Source organism: Octopus sinensis, linkage group LG10 (assembly GCF_006345805.1).
Source record: "Octopus sinensis linkage group LG10, ASM634580v1, whole genome shotgun sequence".
NCBI classification, from domain to species: Eukaryota; Metazoa; Mollusca; class Cephalopoda; order Octopoda; family Octopodidae; genus Octopus; species Octopus sinensis.
The window spans coordinates 85,161,208-85,185,975 of record NC_043006.1 but is presented as its reverse complement, the minus strand read 5'-3'; the positions used below and the strand labels follow the sequence as shown (position 1 = coordinate 85,185,975).

At 37.2% G+C, this 24,768-nt stretch overlaps 1 protein-coding gene across 33 annotated transcripts in view; it reads right to left on the bottom strand.

The window, feature by feature from the left end:
* LOC115216372 (protein MTSS 1) overlaps positions 1–24,768 on the bottom strand; it is a 337,421-nt gene that overhangs the window by 112,355 nt on the left and 200,298 nt on the right. For 31 of the 33 annotated variants that reach the window (XM_036506884.1, XM_036506899.1, XM_036506878.1 and 28 more), the window contains exons 4-9: positions 18,697–18,781; positions 9,639–9,730; positions 6,373–6,447; positions 4,712–4,869; positions 2,458–2,613; positions 334–348 (exon numbers count right to left, since the gene is read on the bottom strand). In XM_036506884.1, the coding sequence (XP_036362777.1) occupies positions 334–348; positions 2,458–2,613; positions 4,712–4,869; positions 6,373–6,447; positions 9,639–9,730; positions 18,697–18,781 (581 nt within the window). The remainder of the gene's footprint in view (positions 1–333; positions 349–2,457; positions 2,614–4,711; positions 4,870–6,372; positions 6,448–9,638; positions 9,731–18,696; positions 18,782–24,768) is intronic. The other 2 variants (XM_036506879.1, XM_036506886.1) reach the window with 1 other exon arrangement.

Here is a 24,768-nt window from a genome sequence, read left to right as displayed (position 1 = left end):
CTCATTTACCTAGATTATTATTAACAGATGTACCAATTAATGATTATTAATTACAATATGGCTCGTTACATAATTTATCAAACATTTATGTAGCAGTTATTATTTCAGGTGTTAACTTAAGACAGCAATGACCACAGACAGATTTGTTGATTTGACATGTTAACTTGAGGGACATATCAAAACAATTAATTTTTTTAGCAAACAGCAAACTAAAAAGAAAAAGAAAACAACCAATAAACAACAACAACAACAAAGAAAAATATAAATAAGGAGTTGAGGTAAAGGTTAACGGTACCAAATCACTTACCAATCCATTAAGGAAGGAATACTTACCAAATTCTTTGTTGTCTTAAAAATGAAGTTGGAAGGAAAGAAAGAAAAAAAAAACAGGAAGGTGAAGAAATTCAAAAAGACATTTTTTTTTTTGTGGAAACATGAATAAGAAAGCATTCATCAAAATATTCAGAAATTTAATAAAAAAACAAACAAACCCCTATTTCCACATAAAGAATACCTCAATACACACGCATCGTTATATATTATATCCATACATATTTATTCTTTTTTGGTTTCCGTCATTTGACTGCAGCCATGCTGGAGCACCGCCTTTAGTCAAGCAAATCAACCCAAGGACTTATTCATTGTAAGCCTAGTACTTATTCTATCAGTCTCTTTTGCTGAACTGCTAAGTTACAGGGACGTAAACACACTAGTCTTCCTTTCTTTTTTCCTTTACTATTTGCAGTTGATGGCATCATATCAGTTATTTGAGTACTGTGGGTGCTAAAAACACGAGCTTGTGCAGCATAAACTCAAATATATAATGTAATATGTTTATCTTAATACAATGTATAGTGAGATTATATTTTCACCATCATTATATTTCATAATATTTATGCTTCAAACACAAATTCATTGCTCTTTTATTGTGCTCTTTGCTAATATGTTGTACATGGGGGAAATATTTTTGTAATGCTTGTGAGATATTTATTTCTGTGAGTACTATATATGTGTGCAAGCATATATACACAAACACACACATACCCAACTAAATCATTCATTTCATATGTTTTCGATGGATACCAACAATTACTAATGGACCTGTTTTTAATTCTTTTTTTAAAAATTTTTCATTTTGTTAGTATTTAGCTCAACTAGACCTATAATCAAAGTGTTCTAGTGATGACCATTCAATCTTAATTGCAGATAATGTCTACAAGACTATTTAATATAATGTCATGTGCTATTCCCTTTTCTAAGATGATGTTAAGATGTAGCTTGGCAAAATTAGGTTCCTATTTCTAGAGAAGTGGCTATGTTAACATTTTTTTAATGTTTCACCAGTCAGGTAAACTGGAGCAAGCTCAGTTATCTGCCTTGCTCAAGGGCACAATATTAACATGTGCAGTGAAATTTGATCTTCTGATCGTGTGATCAGTAAATCCAGTATTCTAAGCCTCACAACTATCTATAAACATCAGTCTGTCTGTCTATCTATCTACATGTGTGTGTGTTTGTAGAATGTATCTTTGTATGTATGCATGAGAGAAAGCACTTTCTGTTTAATTAATTTTCCCAATAAAGCAAATTGGCAAATATTGCTTGACTCATTAGCTCATTAACTAGAGAAAAAGAATTCCTGACTTAAAGACAGAATAAAACATTGTCTCACATACACACAACCACACACACACACACACATCTATCCATCAATCAGTATAGATAAATATGTAGGTAGATAGAAAGAAAGATAGGTAGATAGGAGTTGGAAATGAAATGAGTAAGAGGTAAGAATGTAAGGGAGTGACAGTGAGAGACTGAAAGAGAGACAGGACATGTGTGTGTGTGTGTATGTGTGTGTATGCATGCACACATGCTTGTGCATCAGTTAGGTGGAATTGGTGAGATTCAGAGACTAAACACAATACACAACTGACAAGTACATTTTCTACACAATCAAATATTTAAAGAGAATTAAATGCAAATTAGACTGAATGTGTGTGTGTGTGCATGTGTATATATATATATGTATATATATATATATATATATATATATACACACACACACATTGTTGCTATTATGCAATAGTGCCCTAAGTCCAAAATGTTGCTTTTCAGAAAACGAAAAAATAGTTTCACCATTCCATAGCAAAACCGTTGTATTACACTTTGACAATTTTTGATATTTTGACATCTGAAGCAGCTGGAGATACCAGCTATTGCAAGCAAATAAATATTTTGGAAAAAATGCATTTGGCCAAATTTGGGCATACAACTGTTTAACATAATAGCAACAATATATATATTTATATATATATGCATATATAAATATATAAAATAAAAAAATATAAATCTGCAAAGAAATGATTTAATTAACAGGAAAATCACAACATGAAAACAAGAACTATTTTCTTTACTCTTTCTTTCTTGCTCTTTCACTCTCTCTCTCTGTCTCACCTGGAATGCCCAGACATTGCTGTCAGCTCCTTTCACATCTAAAATAACTTGTTCACTTGCGGCAGGCAAAGTGTGAGGATCACTTGATTGTTTTGATAGGTTATCCATAACTTCTTTTAAATGTGTAATCTCAGTTAAAAGGCTTATTTCCCATTCCTGGAAAAGAAAAAGTAGACAAAATTAAAAAAAAATATTGAAAAAAAGTAAAGAAAATAAAACTGAAAAAAATATATAGGCGTGGCTGTGTGGTAAGAAGCTTGCTTCCCAACCACATGGTTCTGGTTTCAGTCTTCCTGCATGTACCTTGGGCAAGTGTCTTCTACTATAGCCTAGAGTTGACCAGAGCCTTGTGACTGGATTCGGTAGATGGAAACTGAAAGAAACCTGTGTGAGTGTGTGTGTATACACACACACACAGCGGGTGCAATGGGTAAATTGTCCCCATTTTATATTTTTTATTTTGTGCATTGTTTGTTTTTGATAACTGCATAGTATAGTAGGGTCAGTTGGGTACCATCTGTGAGAAAAACAGTACCATGACAGGATTTACTCTGCCAGAAATTTGGAAACAACATGCTGTACTATTTGGCATTCGTACCGGAAGCTCCAATATGAACATTTCACAGTGTTGGGCATCAATCTGAGGACATGTACCAAGAGTGATAAAAATCAAACATCCACTCAACATCATGGTGTTTGTAGTGATCACTAGTGATGGTAACATTATGCCTCTGTTCACCTTCCCACATGGCCTCAGATTCAACAGAGAGGCCTATATCAAGTGCCTGAAGGAGGTTGTGCTGCCCTGGGTCAAAAGAGTGGCTGCTGGAAGACCCTATGTCTGGCAACAGGATTCTGCACCATGCCACACAAGCAGAAGAACCCAGTCATGGCTATCAGACAATTTCTGCAACCATATCAACCCTAACATCTGGCCACCTAACTCCCCAGACTGCAACCCTCTTGATTATTATGTGTGGGGCACAGTTGAGCGAGAGACCAACAAAACTGAAGGCAAAGATTATGACAGTATTCACCAATTTAAACAAGGTAGACCGTCCAGAAGAGTTGCAGGAGATTCCGAAGTCATCTGGAGGGTGTGCCTGAAGCCAATGGCGATTTTATCGAATAAATATACTCTTTAGTATTTCAAGATATTCTTATGTAATTTTGGTAAATATATCTGTTAAAATGAGATGTTAGTGTTATTTTCATTTCTGCGTAATTTAGACAACAGCTTATTCACCACAACCTGTGTGTGTGTGTGTGTGTATATATATATATATATATAACGGGAAGGTTTACGAAAATAAACAAAAGATGAAGGCAGGTGGAGTACAAACAAACAATTGTATTAGTATGGCTCTCAGGAATAGAAATAAAACAAGTCTTTTACGTTTCGAGCCTACGCTCTTCGACAGAAAGATACACAGAAAAGAAACAACATAACACTAACCACTTCACAGAGTGTACTTGGTGCTTTTTACATGGCACCAGCAGCAGTGAAGTGACCACATAACTTGCAAGACAGGACTCCGCAACAGATGTGTAAAAGCAGTATTGAGGGACAGTATTGAGGTGAGTGTTTTGATACTGTATGGTAACTGTAAATGAGTGTCACCATCATACAACTGGGGTCATTTGTTTCCAATCTTCAGTGAAAACATGTCTGGTGAGGAGGAAACGTTTGTTCTTTAAAACACTGTGTTTTCTTTGTAAACTATCCATACATACTTTTGAAATGTCTGCAGTAAAATTTCTCCAACGTTTCATAGAACTTTTAGGATTAACAGACCATTATTTTCCTTTATCAAACTAGATTTTTAGCTGATGTTTCCACATTGGGAATACTGTACCAACCACAGCTTTGTGAGTGGATTTGGTAGACAGACAACATAAAAAGAAACCCTTTGTGTGTGTGTGCACGTGTGTTTGAGACTATCTACTTGCCTTAACATTGCCTGAGAGTTGTAAATGAGAGGCACCAACACCCAGGCAGTATCCTTTGTTTCCAATCATCTGTGAAAATATGTCTAGCTATGGAGCTAATATTACTTTACTTGAAAGCAGGTGAGTGTTAGCAACAGGAAAGGCATCCAGCAGTGGAAATTTTGTTTCAGTGATTCCTGTCTGACCCATACGAGCATGGGGAAAAGGCAAACATTAAAACGAGGATGATAATGATTGTATGAATGAATAAAAAAAAAAGGAATAGGCAAAACGAATAAAAAAAAAAAAGAAGAAAAGAACTTACCACAAACGGCTTAAAACAAGTAACAAACATACAAAATCTACTCCGTTCCTCAATCAATGCTGTCCGCACAGCATTCTTTTCAGTCTCCTCTAGTACCAAGTATTTATCATTCACGTCTTGCAGAGCACTCTCCAGTCTACTTTGAATATCGGACTTTCCTAAAATGGCCAGAGAAAGAAAGAAACAGAAGGAAAAATATAATTTAGATTTTCTATATATGTAAAAAAAAAAAAGATAACACAAAAACATTTCATAACCAATTATGAATTAGTCCATAATTCATTAATAAAGTTTCTTACATAAGCATGGTGGTAATGGTGATGGGGCAATTACATCAACCCCAGTACTTGACTGGTACTTATTGACCCAGAAAGGATGAACAGCAAAATCAACTGGGTGGGGGAAATTGATTACATTGGCCCAGTGCTCAACTGGTACTTATTTTATCAACCCCAAAAAGATGAAAGGTAACATCTTAGAATAGTAATAATCCTTTCTACTATAGGCACAAGGCCTGAAATTTATGGGGAGGGGACAAATCGATTACATCGACCCCAGTGTTTCACTGGTTCTTATTTTATTAACCCCAAAAAGATGAAAGGCAAAGACCTTGGTGGAATTTGAATTCAGAATGTGAATACAGTTCTATATTTAAGAGATGAGGAATTATGTACATTATTTACATTTGATGGATATTTGTTGAACCTGGGATCAAAATTTCCCCAAGACACCTGATGAAGGCTGGAGGGTATATGAGCCGAAACATTGTGTTAACAACAAACAAGATGAGGACAAATATCCGTCAAATGTAAATAATGTTCAGAATGTGAAGATGGATGAAATACCACTAAGCATTTTGTATGGTGTGCTAATGATTCTGCCAGCTTGCCATAGTAATAATAATAACAATGTTCCTTTTTATTTTGGCACAAGGCCAGTAATTTTGAGGGGCAAAGAAGTCAATTGCATTACCACCTAGTATTCAATTATTTTATTGACCCCAAAAGGATGACAGGCAAATTTGACCTTGGCAGAATTCGAACTCAGAATGCAAAGATGGATGAAATGCCGTTAAGCATTTTATCCAGTGTACTAACATATTTGCAAGCATGCTGTGTAGTTGTGAAGTTCACTTTACAGCTATAAGTGGTTTGGGATTTGATTTCCACTTTGCAACACTGTGGTTAAGTGCCTTCCAATGTAGCCTCAGGTCAAGCAATACTTTGTGAGCAAAATTTGAAAGATAGAAAATGTCTGGAAGCCTCTATGTGCTTGTATTGTTAAGAAGTTGACTTCCCAACCATATGGCTTTGGGACCAACCCTACTACACAAAACACCCAGTAAAATGTGTTGTTCAACTATAGTTCCCAGGGTCGACCAAAGCCTTGTGAGTGAATTTGGTAGGCATAACAACCACAATAACTGGTTTGGAAATAAATATTGATTAAAAAAATCACCCATTAAACATCTATTTTAAAATATCAAAAAAACTCTGAGTGTGTAGAGAGAGAGAGAGAGAGAGAGAGAGAGAGAGAGAGAGAGAGAGAGAGAGAGAGAGAGAGAGAGAGAGAGAGAGAGAGAGAGAGAGAGAGAGAGAGAGAGAGAGAGAGAGAGAGAGAGAGAGAGAGAGAGAGAAGCAGTTGTGCATGTTTGTACTGACCCTTTTTCACTTTTTTCTGCAACCGTATTGTATCTGCTGCACACTTTTTAATTTCTTGACTAGCTTTTTTGTATTCTGGAAATAGAAATAAAGAGTGTTAGAACCATCAAGAGCAAGCTTATTGTTTGAAAGTAAGAAACATAAGAAAGAGCTGATATAGATATTATGAGAATAATTTAGGTATCAACAGCAGATGCTTAGAGAAATCGTCAGATTTATTTTCAGGATCCGTAAACTGCCAAACCTAAAAAACAAAAAATGTGATCGACTATGCAGTTGGAGAAAAAATAGTAGGGCATTAATGTATTGTAAAACTGAAAAATCCACTTCTTTCTTAATAAAAATTCCATTAAATTTTATATGTATAGGCATGGCTGTATGGTTCAGAAGTAAGCCTATTGACCACGTAGTTTGAGGTTCAATCCAACTGTATGGCACCTTGGACAAGTATCTTTTACAGTAGCTACTGGCTACATGAGCTAATTTGGTGGACAGAAAGATGAAGAAGCCTGTGTGAATATATGCATGTGTTTGTGTGTGTGTGTGTGTGTGTGTGTTATTGTTTTCTTGTCTTGAGAGTGTGTGATAGTTGTAAATGAGTGTCACTGTCATGTAAGTGGTGTCCTTCATTTCCAGTCTTCTGGGCATGAAGAAATATTACCTTACATGCAAACAGGTGAGGACTGACAATAATACAGACACCTGGCTATAGAAAATCTACCTCAACAAATTCCATACGAGCATAGTAAAGCGGAAGTTAAAACAATGATGATGACAGTGTGAGTATATACACATACGTGCGCACCTGCACACACACACACACACACACATAATGCTAATTTAAAATACATTCCGTCTATGGCCATAACTTTTGGCATGTATAGTCTCTTGTCTGGTCTAATGCAAGAATAAAGTCAATATTAGATTTTGTTAGCAAACTGTATAAGTAGGATTGGTAATAAATATAAACTGACCTATCTCAAGCCATCTATTTGTTTCTACTGAAAGATCTATGCAGGTAGGTGTGTGTGTGTGTGTGTGTGTGTGGTGTGTGTGTGTGTGTGTGTGTGTGTGTGTGTATGTGTATGTGTATGTGTGAGAGAGAGAGAGATCAGGATTACCAGTTGTGTATCAGTTTCTAGATGGCAGTTTACCAGTTTTAAAGAAAATCCCCTGAACTGGTAAGGAAATCTTCAGGATTGCTCAATCTGTTACAAATAATAGCCCACCCTCCTTGGAAAAAATAAGGACTTATTGGAATGACATAGGGAAGCATGTGGCTTAGTGGTTAAAAGTACTTGGTTTGTGATTGTAAGCATGTGGGTTCAATCCCTGGGCAAGACATTTCATTTCATGTTGCTCCAGTCTGTAAATATGTACCAAACAGATACTGGTGCAGCTCTCTTTCCTTCCAACTATCACAAGTGCTAGCTCAAGGATGAGGGAGTTTGAGAGGATGTCTATGCTTGCTCTCAACTACTCAGGCACCTAAAAGAATTAGTGAAAGCATGGGACATGCTACTAAGCCATACTCACTTGTGAGTGAAGGCTGAGCATAATTATTGGATAATACAGTCTTAAATACTCTATATCAAATAAATAAATAAATGTAACAGAATAAATAAAAGGCCCACATGATCACAATTGGAATGCTTATAATAATTATAGGCCTCTGCTAAAAGGACTGTCCTAGGGCTAAACAACAAGAACAGTTCAGTGTTGTTCCAGTTGTCATAAGAGCTTTACATGCAATTTGTTTGTTTTATACACAGGGTGCGAGAGGTAAACTGTTGCCATTGCGAAGACCTGTTGAAGCAAGTGAAATCGAAATTGATCAAAAATCAATGGAAATTGCAGTTGTGATACCAGTGCCGGTGGCATGTAAAAGAACCATGCGAATGTGGCTGATGCCAGCGCCGCCTCGACTGGCCTCTGTGCAGGTGGCATGTAAAAAGCACCAACCGATCATGGCTGTTGCCAGCCTCATCTGGCACCTGTGCCGGTGGCACGTAAAAAGCACCCACTACACTCATGGAGTGGTTGGCGTTAGGAAGGGCATCCAGCTGTAGAAACACTACCAGATCAGACTGGGCCGGCCTGGTGCAGCCTCCTGGCTTCCCAGACCCCAGTCGAACCGTCCAACCCATGCTAGCATGGAAAGCGGACGTTAAATGATGATGATGATGATGAATTTCATGCATGCACATTATTTTTTATTTGGTTGACTACAAAGTATAGTAGGGTCAACTGGGCACTGTCTGTGACGAAAATAGCACCATGATGCAATTCACTCTGCCAGAAATTTGGAAATAACAAGCTGTACTGCTTGGTATTTGCACCAGAAGCTCCAATACGAACATTTCAGAGTGTTGGGGGTGTCAATCTGAGGAAATGTACCAAGAGTAATAAAAATCAAACATCCAGTCAACATCATAGTGTTTAGAGTGATCACTAGTGATGGTAACATTATGCCTCTGTTCATCTTCCCACATGGCCTCAGATTCAACATGGAGGCCAACATCAAGTGCCTGAAGGAGGTAGTTCTGCTCTGGGTCAAGAGGGTGGCTGCTGGAAGACCCTATGTCTGGCAACAGGATTCTGCACCATGCCACACAAGCAGAAGAACCCAGTCATGGCCATCAGACAATTTCTGTGACCCCATCACCCCTAACATCTAGCCACCTAACTCCCCAGACTGCAGCCTCCTTGATTATTATGTGTGGGGCACAGTTGAGTGAGAGACCAACAAAACTCCTTGTAACACCAAAGATGAACTGAAGGCAAGGATTATGGCAGCATTGAATAACTTAAAGAAGGAGACCATCCAGAAGAGTTGCAGAAGATTCCCAAATCATCTGAAGGCCGTGCTCGAAGCCAATGACGATTTTATTGAATAAATTTACTCTTTAGTATTTTAAGCTATTTTTATGTAATTTTGGCAAATATATCTGTTAAAATGAGATGTTAGCATTATTTTCATTTTTTGTGTAATTTAGATGACAATTTATTCCCCACACCCAGTATATGTGTATGTATACGCGCATGCACACACACAATCTACTTTTTACAATCTATTTGTCACATAATTTATTTTTATCTATGTTGATTGAAATAAGTAAGCAGAGTCAAGTTGTGTGACTTAATTAAGAGCGGACTATAATACCAAATGTAGGTTTTGAAATCATGACTTTTGAATCACTGACCCAAGGCAGTGAGCAATCAATCAATCAACCATTCAATTAATCAATATGTGAAAATGAATATACCTTTTGCATGTTCTTTGTCCAAATGTGCCACATTACGTTTCCACTCTTCCATCTTCTCTTGTAAAGGTGCAACAAGATTTTCAGTTATAGTACTGTAAAAAAGATGAAGATTAAACATTAGAGCCACATGTACTCATAGAAAAACTGAAGAAAACTGAACTTTAAGCATGGCAACATGTAACGAGACAAACAAATGGTAATACAGAGTCTTGGTATCAGAACCGGTCCATGAAGGCACCGAATATTATCTTTGACTTGATTCAGTCATTAGAGTGCAGCCATGCAAGGGCACTGCCGTGAAGGATTTTTTTTAGTTAAATGAATTGACCCCATTACTTATTTTCTAAGCTTGGTACTTATACTATTGATCTCTTTTGCTGAACTTCTAAGTCACAGGGACGTAAACACATCAACACTGGCTGTCATGCAATGATGGGGGACAAAGAAACACACAGAGACAATTTCAGTGTCTGTCTACCAAACCCACTCACAAGGTTTTAGTCATCTTTAAGGCTATAGTAGAAAACACTTGCCTAAGGTGCCACAAAGATGGACTGAACCCAGAGCCATGTGGTTGGGAAGCAAGCTTCTTATCACACAGCCATTTGTCTAACATGTCCAACTAAACTTAAAGATCTACCACATCAAGTAGAAAGGATACACATTATAAATAGCATGAGGGCAACAAACTCAGAAATTTGCACAAGACTTCAACAATCAATTGAAATGAAAGTTCACTGAACATGCCGCTATATCCATGAGAGGGAGATGAGAATTCCTCAGTGAAACTGTTTATAACACAGTCATGTGATCCTTTAGAAAGAAGAGAAGTTAAGGTCGGTTTGAATCCATCCTCTTTGAGATGGAACCTGTCATCACCAGCATGGCAGAACTTAGCAACATACCATGGAATGGTCTAGTTAGGGCTTCGATAAAACAAAGATTCACCGGAAAGGAACTTTGGTGCAGAGAAAACAGTAAGAAGCAGTGCTCAAAGGACAACTAGATGCTGCCAAACAATTACTGGTAGAATATGTATCTAAACATCCAGTCCATACTGTGTTGACAGTGACAATATCTAAGGGATAAAGAAAACCTTTGGGGCTCACCACCAGTAAGATTGATCCTCTGAAGTCCAAGGACAACGTATTATTTATCAGGAATCATATTAACAGAGAAGAGGGCTGAATATTACCAAAACTTGTCCTTCATTGATAGGACGGTCAATGAATCTGCCCTCATTAGCATTCAAGCTCAATCTGTCATGAATGACATTATTTTTTTCCTGAATGATGAATCCAATGAGCCCCAACAACTTGTTTGCTTATGGTAAGGCACCAGGCAGAAATAATTCAGTAAGGGAAACCATGCTACTGAGTCATCTTCATGAGCTACCCTGAAAGTGCTGGGAGTAAGGACCAGTTCCTAAGGACATGTGAGATGTAAACATCACACTGTACATGAAAAAGAGAGACCACCACAACTGTAACACTTACAGAAGCATCTCCCTGCTCAATATCATGCGCAAGATTTTTTTTTTTTTTGCTGAAGTAGTTCTAAACAGGCTACACGCACTTGTAGAGTGTATCTACCATGAGCCCCAAGGTAAAGAAAGACTTGAGAGTTCAATTTTCCAGTGCTATATTCAAAGCAAAACTGTGCCAAGTGAGAAGAGGTGGAGAGAGAGTGAGAGAGAGAGGTCAGTGTCACAGTCTATTGTGGTTCACCTTGAGCCCTTCTTTCAGTGAATGTATAAATGGTGATATAGCTAGTGGTGGAAACCCTGAGGTAGAATGTCAACCCAGAACATGAAGAACTGAAACAAATACCAAAAAGTGTATTTTGTCTGACATTCTAAGAATTCTGACAATTTGTTACTCTGAACTGATACATTATTTATTGACTCTGGAAAAACAAAAGGTAAAGTTGACTTTAGTGGGATTTGAACTCAGAGAACAAAGAACCACAACAAATATCACAAACCATTCTATTCAATAATCTAATGACTGCAAATTCACCACTTTTCCATTATTTGTATCATTAACATTGATCTCTGATTTAGGCAGAAGGGCCAGCAATTTTTAAGGAAGAGGGTTAATCAATACCATCAGGCCCATTTACTTAAAACTGGTCCTTTGTTTCACTGACCCTTGAAAGAACAAAGGGTAAAGTTGACCTCAACAGGATTTGAAATCAGAATGTAAAGAGTTGGAAGAAATACTGTAAAGATTTTCTTTTCTAGTGCTCAAACAATTCTGCCAACTTGCTGCTCTAATAATATAGGTTTCAAATTTTGGCACAAGGCCAGCAATTTCAGGGGAGGGGTAAGTTGATTACATCAACTCCAGTGCTTAACTGATATTTATTTAATCAACCTTGAAAGAATGAAATGCAAAGTCAATCCCAGTAGAACTTGAACTCAGAACGTAAAGAAATGCTGCTAAGCATTTTGCCTGGTCTGCTAACGTTTCTTATTTCTTTACTGCCCATAAGGGGCTACACACAGAGGGGACAATCAAGGACAGACAAACGGATTAAGTCAATTACATCGACCCCAGTGCATAATTGGTACTTATTTAATCGACCCCGAAAGGATGAAAGGCAAAGTTGACCTCAGCGGAATTTGAACTCAGAACGTAACGGCAGACGAAATACCTATTTCTTTACTACCCACAAGGGGCTAAACACAGAGAGGACAAACAAGAGCAGACAAACAGATTAAGTCAATTACATTGACCCCAGTGTGTAATTGGTACTTATTTAATCGACCCCGAAAGGATGAAAAGCAAAGTCAACCTCGGCGGAATTTGAACTCAGAATGTAATGGCAGACGAAATACCGCAAAGCATTTTGCCCGGCATGCTAACGTTTCTGCCAGCTCGCCGCCTTAATCTGTATAATTGTTATTAAAGTAGAATATATACCAATAAGAAATGATCTGATAATCTTTTTTCGTACTAATTAGCAAAACATAAATAAATGAGTAATAATTAAATGAAAACCAACAACACAGACATCAAATAAATTAATAAAAGATAAAGTTTAATGATGACTGAATGATAAAGATATTCATACTAATGATTAGAAGAAAAAAAGAAAAAAAAAACTAACCAAAAATATATAGAAAAATTCAAAAGAAAACCAAACAACAGCCATCATTAAGTTATGTAATAAATGTTACTTATATGATAAGTATAATGAGTGTGTGTGAGATAGTGTGTGTGTGTGTGTTGTGTGCTTGTGTGTATGAGAAACAAATGTTAATTGCTGATGAAAAATATTGAAGTAATTTTGCCAAAGAATTCTTTAGAAAAATCTTATAGATAAATAAAATAATATTTAGCAGTCTCTATGAGGTGTTGAAACTGCTAAGAGCAACAACCAAACCATCCTCAGATCAAATACTAACATTTAAATAGTAAAGAAAAAAAAAAAGAGAGAGAGAGAGAGAGAGAGAAAGAGCAAGTTGACTACCATGACTGGTGATGCTGTTGATCAAACTTGCTTGATCAGGGCTAACCTGGGGCTAAACAACAATTGCAATAACAGCCACAGAAACACTGACACTAAGAACTTGTTCTTTTACTAGTTTCAGTCATTGGACAGCAGCCACACTGGAACACTGCATTTTAGGATTCTAATCAATTACATTGACCTCATTATTCTATTGAACCTCCACCAGAAGAATGAGAAGGAAAGTAGGCCTCAGCTGGATTTGAACTCTGAACATAAAGAGATATAACCAATTACAAAATATTTTGTTGGGTGTTCTATCAATTTCTAACATCTACCTGCGATGCCAAAGTATAATTTAAAAATAAACAAAAGAAACACAGGAAGGAGAAAAGTGCACCAGGCTACAAATAAGCTGTGATTAGAGTAATAACATAACTATTCATTCTTTATACATTCTGTTAGATTTTCAACATGAATAAAAGGCTGATTGCTGATGTTATTTGTCACTGAAGAATGTCTCCTGCATTTAGATAATGTGTGTCCACAACATGCAATTCATAGATATAAGGAGACTTTAAGCACAGCAGTGTTTTGATCTTGTTTTTTTTTTCACTTCAGTCAAAGCTACCTCTCCATAGTAATAGGCCCAAGAAGATTATTGGCTCTTGTTTATAGAAATCAGCGAATTGCTTGCTGTCTGCCAAACTGATATTAATTCATGAAGCACATGTAGAATGGTAAGAATCATCATCATTGTTTTACGTCCGCTTTCTATGCTAGCATGGGTTGGACAATTTGACTGAGGTCTGGCGAACCAGATGGCTACACCAGACTCTAATCTGACCTGGCAGAGTTTCTATAGCTGGATGCCCTTCCTAATGCCAACCATTCTGAGAGTGTAGTGGGTGCTTTTACGTGCCACTGGCACGAGGGCCAGTCAGGCGGTACTGGCAACGGCCATGCTCAAATGGTGCTTTTTCGTGCCACCTGCACAGGAGCCAGTCCAGTGGCACTGGCAACGACCTCACTTGAATGTTTTTTCATGTGCCACCAGCACAAGTGCCACTAAGGTGACACAGTTAACGATCACACTCAAATGGTGCTTTTTATGTGCCATTGGCAAGGAGGCAAGCTTGTTGCTTTGGTAACGATCATGCGCGTATGGTACTCTCAGCTGTCCACTAGCATGGATGCCAGTTATCGAATTTGATTTCGAATGTCTGGCACTCCACTGATTATGATGACGGGGGTTCCAGTTGATCCAACCAATAGAACAGTCTGCTCATGAAATTAATGTGCAAGTGGCTGAGCACTCCACAAACGTGTACCCTTAATGTAGTTCTTAGGGAGATCCAGCGTGACACAGGATGTGACAAGGCTGGCCCTTTGAAATACAGGCATTATTCATTCTTGCCAGCTGAGTGGACTGGAGAAACATGAAATAAAGTGTCTTGCTCAAGGACACAACGTGCTGTCAGGAATTGAACTCACGGCTTTACGATCATGAGCCGAATATCACTCACCCCTAAGCCATGCACCCTCACAATAATGTATCTATTCATTATCAATATATTCTGGTAGATTTGAGCACTCCACAGACATGTGTGCCCTTAACATAGTTCTCAAGAAGATTCAGTGCTATAGTGGAAGACACTTGCCCAAGGTTCTACACAGTGGGATTTGAACCATGTGGCTGGGAAGCAAACTTCAAACATCTTACCACACAGCCATAACCTGCCCCCCCCTCTATATATATATATATATTATATATATAGATATATATTATATATATATATATATATATATATAATATATATATATATATATAGTTAGAAAGCAGAGGCATGTCGATGCTCTCACCTATCAGTAAATAGTTTCTCAGCAGATATGATGTAAACATATGTTGTGTTAATGTGAATGCAGTGTTTAGTCTATAAAAAAACAAAACAAAAAAAAAGGCAATGTATGAAGGTGGCAGCCTATAATAGCTAACACACAGACAGAAGGAGAAAGGCAGTAACAACAGCTATTCTAGTGTAGAGGGTATATCACTGCTTGGCTGGTTTCTGGAAGTTAGCTAAGTTTTGGCTTTCTTTTTCTTCCCGTAACTTCTGAATTAGTTAACCATCTGTTTAGAAATATATTTTGTTTTACCTATTTTTAAAGAATTACAGCAACATTTACTTCAAATATAGGTAAGGCTATATATATATATATATATATATATATATATATATATATATTATATATATATATATTCCTAAACAGATGGTTAACTGGTTCAAAGGAACTGAAGGAATCAGCTGAGCAACACCCTTTTATTACCATGTTTCTAAGGAAATGTGCAGCGTTCATCGTTGTCATCATTATCTTCATAATTGTTTAACCCTTTCGTTACTGTATTTATTTTGAGATGCTCTGTGTTTCTTTCAATTACTTTGAATATAACAAAGAATTTAGTAAAATAACTTAATTATCATTCAGCTAGTGTTAGGAACATAAATTGTGACTAAGGTTTGGTGGAAGATTTTAATTCAAAACTTATGAAAACAAGACATTTGTACTTAGATCCAGAGCTGGTTTCAGCCGGGTTGGTAACAAAAGGGTTAATGGCTTGGATGAAATTTGCTGAGACAGATTTTTCAATGGCTGAATGCTCTTCCTGTTCAATGTCCTCATTTATTTCCAAAGTAAAATAGTATCTTCCCATGGCCAGATATGTTTATACTGAATATTAGAAATTAATGACACTGCTTGCATGACAATAACTCTCTTTGACAACTATCATACAGTACCAAGATAAGGAGACACATACATGCAGTCACATATATGCCCCGATACACACACACACGTATATATAAGGGTAAAGACCCCCTTTTGGTTATGAATGACTATGAGACTGCACCTAGAAAGGTACAAGACTGGGCAAGATTGTTTATGGAAGACCAGCAGTTGTCCATGCATACCAACCTCCCCTCTCCATACCACTAATGTTATCCAAGGGAAAGGCAAAGGCCAATATAGCAATGCACCAGTGATGTCACAACTCATTTTTTACAGATGAGTGAACTGGAGCAAAGTGAAATAAAGTATCTTGCTCAAGAACACAACACAGAGTCCAGTCCAGGAATTGAACTCACCACCTCATTCTTGTGAGTCTGATGCTCTATCCACTGAGCCACGTGCCTTCACATAAAACACACACACACACACACAAGGGCTTCTTTCAGTTTCAATGTACCAAATCCACTCACAAGGCTTTGGTCATCTCAGGACCACAGCAAAAGACACTTGCCCAAGATGCCACATAGTGGGAAACTGAATCCAAAGCCATGCTGTTGGGAATTAAACTTCTTAGCCACACAGCCAACTACTGTACAAAATTACTTTGCTCTGTTTGATGAAAATAATTCCTTTTTCTTTTGTTTTGGCATCTTTTTTTCAAAACATACAAAGGAAGCATTTGTAAAATGTCGTTCAGTAAATGGAGTACTGTATTAGACTAAGAACCTCTGGTCTAGACTATATCTTGTTATCTAAGACACACACACACACACACATAAAAATCCTAAATCAATAAACCCTTAGTCTGTAACTGAAACCCAAATTTTCAGTGCCATATCTCAGTACCAAAGTACTGATGTCTTTCATTTCATTATGTTCCCTAAGGATATCTCTTTCTCAGCCACACACACATATTTATTCTAAGACTTGCAGTAAATCTACCATTTATCAACCAATAAGCTTTGTTGTTGGATTATTCTTTGGAATTTCATTTGCTACTTTGCAAATAAATAATTGATTCTGTGTGTGTGTGTGTAAACTTTCTTACAGGGGCCAGCAAGCTAGGGGGCTGCACCAGACTCCAGTATGATTTGACAAGGTGTCTATGCCTGGATGCCCTTCCTAATGCCAACCACTTTACAGAGTATCCTGGGTACTTTTATGTGGCACTGCATGGGCACTTTTATGTTGCATCACCACAAGTGCTTTACACCACCAGCAAAAGAGTGGTCTTAACACTTCAGCTGTGGGGTTAGGGTCTTCTTGAGTACAGTCAGGCACCAGGTATCTCGGCCCTTGTCATCTCACCTGAACGATTCAGCTTCATCAGCACTTCATCCCATATATATATTTTATTAATAATCAGCAGGAGTGACTCAAGGGCCGAGAGTTTTGTGTATTGGCATTAATATCAAACTTATATGTGTGTGTGTGTGGAAGCCAGTTGGATATATATATATATATATATATATATATATATATATAGTGTATTTCTCCATTTTCTTATTTTGTATTATATATATGATTGATGGAAGATATGAGAATGTTTATTGATCATGACAATTGTTTTGACCCATCTAGCATTGATCCCCGACAGATGGGATACTGAGCAACTAGTTTAGGAGCATCTGTTGGTTTAGATGTGTCTCGTTAAAATAACGTCTGTTCTTCAAGTTTTCTACTCAGTGTGTGTGTGTGTGTGTGTATATCCGACTGGTTTCTATGTATGGAAAAGTGCAAGTTAAAATGTATGTATAAGTGTGTGTGTGTGTGTGTGTGTGTGAATGCATTCTTTCTCTTTTTAATTTAGAGGAAATTTTGACTGGCCACCAACTTGGTTATGAAGGAATGTATGTTGTTTTAACCATCATCAAGGCAAAGGAGTGGCTTTGTGGTAAGTAGCTTGCTTACCAACCACATGGTTCCGGGTTCATTCCCACTGTGTGGTACCTTGGGCAAGTGTCTTCTACTATAGCCGCGGGCTGACCAAAGCCTTGTGAGTGGATTTGGTAGACGGAAACTGAAAGAAGCCTGTCATATATATATATATATATATATATATGTATGTATGTATGTATGTGTGTGTATATGTTTGTGTGACTGTTTGTCCCCTCCCCCCAACATCGCTTGACAACCGATGGTGGTGTTTACATGTCACTGTAACTTAGCGGTTCGGCAAAAGAAACCGATAGAATAAGTACTATGCTTCCAAAAAATAAGTCCTGGGGGTCAATTTGCTCGACTAAAAAGGCGGTGCTCCAGCATGGCCACAGTCAAATGACTGAAACGAGTAAAAGAGATACAAAAAGAGATCCTTTAAATCTTAAGGAGCAGCAAATTTTAATAGTTCTGGATATCATGACCATTTGTAGCATATGAATTAAGGATTTGCAAGACTCCAAATTCAGCCATAGTTTGCTCCAGATGGGTTGGTATGTATCCTGTTTGCTCCTATTATAATGGGTATGAAGCAGAGAGTGTATCTTAGGTACTGGATTTTCAAACTCCTTATCAATGGTTCATAGATGTCCTCTTTGTTTGATTGTATGCATGTATGTATGTATGTATATCTGTCTGTCTTTCTTATCTTCCGCACTTATGTCTACTTTTTCAAGCTTGCATGGGTCAGACAGAATTTGTTGTGGTACAATTTCTATGGCAGGATGTCCTTTCTGTCTGCTCCGTGCAACCATGGAAAAATGGACATTAAACAGAAGGTATGGAATTCTGAATGCCATTGTAAAAAAAACAAAACAAAACAAAAGTTAATAGTGGTTTGTAGAAAATAGGAGGTATCATGCTAATCCTTCATACTCACCTTGCTAAAGTTTTTATCTTGTTTTCTATACTCCTATGTCGCATGCAAAGCCGTGTGAGAGAAGAACCCATTTCTCTTGTGGCACCTGAAAAGAAAAAAAAGGAAGAACATAAGCACAATATATAGAGAGTTTGGTAAATTCTAACAGCTCTTTGGTAGAATATTCTATCTGGTTTGAACAAGAAAATGAAATGAAGTCTTTTAGAACTGTTCTAAATTCAATACCAAGATACCATTTGTTGTTAAATAAAACATAGAACATATAATTTTCATATTAGAACAAATTATTGTTAGATAAAACATAAAACATTATTTTCTAGGTTTGCAGTACTAAACTCCAATAGAAAAGGAAAAGCAAAACAAAATTAAGGCTCCCACAAAATCTTCAGCATTTTATCTGGAGAAGAGTTGTACCCCAACTACTTAACCCCCTTGATACCAATCCACTCATTCTGAACTAATGTCTTTAAATTTATATTTATATGTACTGTAGTTTTAAGTAAGCAAAGTTTGCTATGATCCAAACGCTAGCTTAATAACGAATAAATTATTTTGATAAATCTCTGTAACTCATTGACTTATCATCATAATTGTCATTATCATCATTTAATGTTGGCTTTCCATGTTGGCATGGGTTGGACGGTTTGACAGAGGACTGACCAGCTGAAGGGCTGTTCAGGCACCATGTCTATTTTGGCATGGTTTCTACAGCTGGATGCCCTTCCTAACACCAACCACTTTACTGAGTGTACTGGGTGCTTTTACGCAATAGCAGTACAGACAGATATTGTTTTGAGCTGAGTGGGGGTGCTACATTCCCTTGTTTGAAAATATAAGGACACAGATCGTGTTGTATAGCCAGATGGAGACGATGTCTCCTGGGGCTAAATTACAGCAACATTCATCCTAAACCAGAACTGCCATGTTATGTTGGCAAACAATCTTTACTACAACAAAGAGAGAAATAGAAAGTTTGTACTGCAATAGGTTTTAACCTCCCCCTCCCACACACACCTTCTTAAAATGCAGCATATTTAATGAGGAGGGCAATGTTTCTCAAACGAATACTATTCATTTCCACTTGCATCATTAAACCATCTGTTGACAGTTTGTAGCGTTCAGGTGAGCTGTTGTCAAAATAGCACATTACATTTAGTTATTATACACTTGAGAGTTATTATCTACAGAGAGCAATTTCTTATAAAAATCTTAGAATGAAGAACACTCAAGAGAAAAATCTTTTCCACTGAAATTGCTAAACATTATTGGTACTGTTGACATTAAGTCTTTTTAGGACTTGTTTTGGGCTTTTGGGGTTGTTTTTGTGGACATTTTCTCAGGTTGCAGTTAACAATTATTTTTGGAGGTTGACAGGGATAAAAAAGGGGGACAAAATGCAATTTTTGAAAGACAAGAGATTGGGGTTTTAGGGTTAGTTTTCTTGACTTTTTTTTCAGGTTGCAGTTAACATGGTTAGAAGCTGAGAGAGTTAAAAAAAAAAAAAACATACAATTTTTGTAAGGCAAAATTAAGAATTTAAAGAAACTAATGAGTTTGTAAAGAAGTTTGAAGGGTAAGAGCTAAGGGCTTTGAGGTTATGTTTCTTGATTATCTTTCAGGTTGAAGTTAACAATTATGTTTAGAAATCGAGAGGGTTAAAAAAAAAAAAAAGGGAAAAAAAATTTCTATGATAAAATTCAGAATTTGTGGAAACTAGTAATGGCCTATGTCAGCAAATGCAATAATTAATACAAGTGAGAGTTTGTAGAAGAGTTTGATGGGCAAGAACTTGAAATGTTAGATTGTTCAATCATAAAATCAATTGAACTTATCGAATTCTTCAATGAACTTTTGCACTACACAGAATGCCAACCTATTACCAAATGACTTCATCTCATGGCAGGAACTGCACAAAGCAATGCCTAATGCCTACAGAGATTAAATTGTAAAATCTTGTGATAGCTATTTAACTCTTCTATTACCAACCTACCTGAGACTGGCCCTAGTTCTATGATACAAAGTTTCTCATTGAAAGTATCCTAAATTAAAACTTTCCATCAAAATTTATGGTTAATTTATGTTCCAAATGTGTTTACTAACAACAAAATTATTTTAATAGTCTTCGTTATTTTCAAAATTAACAAATAAAAACAGTGTATTTTAACAGGAATATAGTAAGAAGATGGTTAAAGTGATCTAAATGAAAACCTTCAATCAAAATATGTTATGTTCCTAACACCAGTTTAATAAACACAAAATTATTTTAATAAATTCTTCATTATTTTAAAAATCTCTTGAAATAAATGCAGTGTATTTCAGTTGAAATATGGTAACAAAAGTGTTAATGATAAGTTGTCTGACAAATGGAAGCTAATTGGAATTGACTGGTTGTCTGGTGAACTGCCAACTGGATATTCAAAATGAAAGTTGTCATCATACTTCCATTATTGTCACCCACATCACTGCATCCATCTCCATGATCATCATCAAGATTACCATCATGTCCCAGGTCTGTTGCCAGACTTAGGTGCCATGGGGGTGCTTCAGAATATTCTGAGTGGGCACTAATTATATTGCAGAAGATTTTTTTAAAGTTGTATTTTCTAAATCTGAGGGTGCATCACTGAATAGTGAGGGGGTAGTGCTGTCCAATGCTACCCTTTAGCAACAGGTATACCACAACCATCACTTTGTGTTCTTGGGTTGTCCACACTCAATAAGGAACTCTGGTGCCTTTTGTTTTAGGTTTTGTGTTTCTAGAAGAATGAATTTTACTCTAATAGTGGTCAAGATGGGATTTGAACTAAGAATGCACAGAGCTGGAATAAATGCTGTCTGATGCCCTAACAACAGTGCCAATCCATCCTCTTGGCTGGTATTTTATTTCGTGGACCCAAAAGGCATAGTCAACTTTTGTGGGATTTGAACTTGGAGATTAGTGCATTAGAACATACACGGCATAGCATATTTTTTTTCCTCTCTGATTCTCTAACAATTCTGCCAATCCAATCTTCTGCCTGATTTGTTTTTGAAAAGAGAAAACATGTTCCAGGAAACAAAGCTATTTTCCCAAAGCTGCTGCCGTGTTCAACAAAGCTTAATGAGATGGATAGCTTTATCTGTTTACTTTTCTTACATGTCAGCTTGGCCTTTCATAGTTTAGCAAATAAAGAGCTCTTAGATGTTCATGTAGAGGTGTGAATATCAATTCAATTATTAGTAATAGATGAGAGAGAGAGAGAGAGTGTGTGAGAGAAAAGTATAGAGGAAATTGAATCCCTAAAGTGAAGTGAATCAAATGCATGTCTAAAGATATCTATAGCTGACAGAGAGACTCAATGAAATTGAGAGTGTGTGAAGTGACCAGACAAAATAGCGTCTTATCTATAGAGATATATGGAAAAATCTGATGATCAGGTTACAATGTGTGGGATATTTCTATAGAAGGGATGGATCATATTTATATTACAATTAAAACTAAGTAGTGAAGCTATATGTTTATGGATGTGTGTGTGTGTGTGGTGTAGAGGTGTGAGAGAGAGAGAGAGAGAGAGAGAGAGAGAGAGAGAGAATTAAAGATGAATCTGATCCATCCATAGTGCTATGTTGTAACCTGAATAAGGGATTATAAAGTTAATAAAATATCATACAGAACACTGTGTGGTGTGTGTGTGTGTGTGCGCACATGTGTAGTATTTAGCCACTTACAAGTACAACAATGAGGCAATTTGGTTGACCAAACAACTAGAATATTTCTTGCTATTTTTATGTGTGGTATAATGTGTATATGTCTAAACACATACACACACATATCCTGGGTCCTTCATATCATATATATATATATATAGTCTTGCGAGTAAGTACTTGGTGACCCTGTCAATGCAGGTGCCATTTAAAAGCACCCAGTCCACACAGTAAAGTGGTTGGCATTAGGAAGGGCATCCAACCGTAAAAATCTTGCCAAAACTGACCTCACCTGTGCTTGTGTCACGTAAATAGCACTAAGCTCACTCAGCTGAGTGGTTGGTGTTAGGGAGGGTATCCAGCTGTAAAAATCCTGCCAAAACAGTTACAGAAGTCTGGTGCAGGCTTCTGCCTGGTCAGCTCTTGTCAAATCGTCCCATCCATACCAGTATGGAAGGTGAATGTTAAATGATGATGATGATCATATATACATGTGCATCTAAATAATATAGAGTCTATATATGTAGATAATACATTCTTGAATGCATGTGATATAGCGAGATGTTTTGAAAACAACTTGCACATGAAAATGCTACCAATCGAGAACTCAGCATACCAGAAGCCAGCATGTGTATGGGGTCAGCAGGAGAGAATGCGTGCAGTTTTGGGGCCTACCTCTTTATGGTATCAATGCACACCAGCCTCCCTCACTGACATGAGGCCCCACTGGTTATCAACTAAAGCTCAATATTCTTCTGGCCATCACTCATCGTCTCTTTTTAACCAAATCCAGTGGCTAGTCTTCTCCACAGTAGTTTGGATATTGGTCATGGTCGTATTTACTTCACGATGAGTTAGGCCTAATGATAACAAGTCATCTCACTCTGTGTCCTCTACATCTGACTTTGATTGGAAAATGCACCGCTTTCCAGCCTGCATCTTCACATTCCTCGAGGAGGCTTACATAACGGTCAATCTTTCAAGCCTGAGCGGCATCAATGTTATCTTCATGAGGAACTGTTAACTTGACTAAATTCACAACTTTCCTTCTTTCACACAACATTAAAATGTTCATTTTTTTTTTCGTAACTGGGATGGGAAAGAGTCCCTGGCACCCTGGTAAATCTTTATAAATATGAAATAGGAAATGTATTCTTGAATGTGTGTGACACAATGTCTGTCTCTATCCCAAGTTTTTTTTATATCACAGAATATATTTTTACATGTATGATTATGCATGTGCTTGTGTATAAGCTTATCACATATTTTATGCCTTTCATATCACATAGGTAAAGATATTCTTTGCATGTGTACTTGTAGATGTGTGCATGTACAATATCATGCCACCAAATTCTATCAAAGACTATATCATATATTGTATTTCTGCATGTATATGATATCATTTATATATCTCAAGTTTTCATATCACATAGGTAATGTATTCTTGCATAGATGTGTGAGAGAGAGAGAGTGAGTGAGTGAGAGAGAAAAAAGAGAGAGAGAGATCACCTACGTCCTCCATATCTCACAGGTAATGTGTTCCGTTATGGATAGTAAGAGTTGAAGTGTCAGAACTGCAAGTGTCAGCTCTGAGAGGATTCTTATCAACACTGTTTTATTGACATTTATTAATATTTCTTTTAACCTCGGGCAACAATCGTAATATGGAGTACTAAGAAAACCATCAGTGCATTCGTATATATATACACACACACATTACTGCTTCAACGACACCACATACATGTGGACACGTAAGCACGCGCGCGCGCACACACACACAGAATCTCTCGCTTTCTCTGTTTCTCTGTCTTCCTCTACTAAGCAGCACCTTTATTGCCTGAGTGCATCTCCCTCTCTCTATCTTTTTGTCTTTCTCTCTCTCTATATATATAGAGAGAGAGAGTGAAAGAAGATGCACAGGCAATAAAGGTGTTTAATGTGTATGTGTGTGTGTGTATATATATATAGAGAGAGAGAGAGAGAGGAAGAAAGAGATGTGGATGTGTGTGTGTGGGGGAGAGAGAGAGAGGAAGAAAGAGATGTGTGTGTGTGTGGCAGAGAGAAAGAGAGAGTGTGTGTGTGTGTGGGGGGCAGAGAGTGTCAAACAGAGAAAGAAAGGTAGAGAGAGAAAGAAATACACGAGAAAGTCTATGCATGTATGTATCCGTGCGCGCGCGTTTGTGTAAATGTATGTTGCTGTCGTTATTGTCACAGCAGCAATGAAATAATGGAAACAAGTTAGGTCTGTCTGCAGGCAGTAGTGTGGAAGCTCAATTGACGCACTAGCAGTAACATGGCCATGATTTTCATTGAGAGAGAGAGAGGATTAATGGTAAGAGATAGTAAGGCGAAGGAGAGAGAGAAATAGAAGGAGGAATAAGGTGAAAG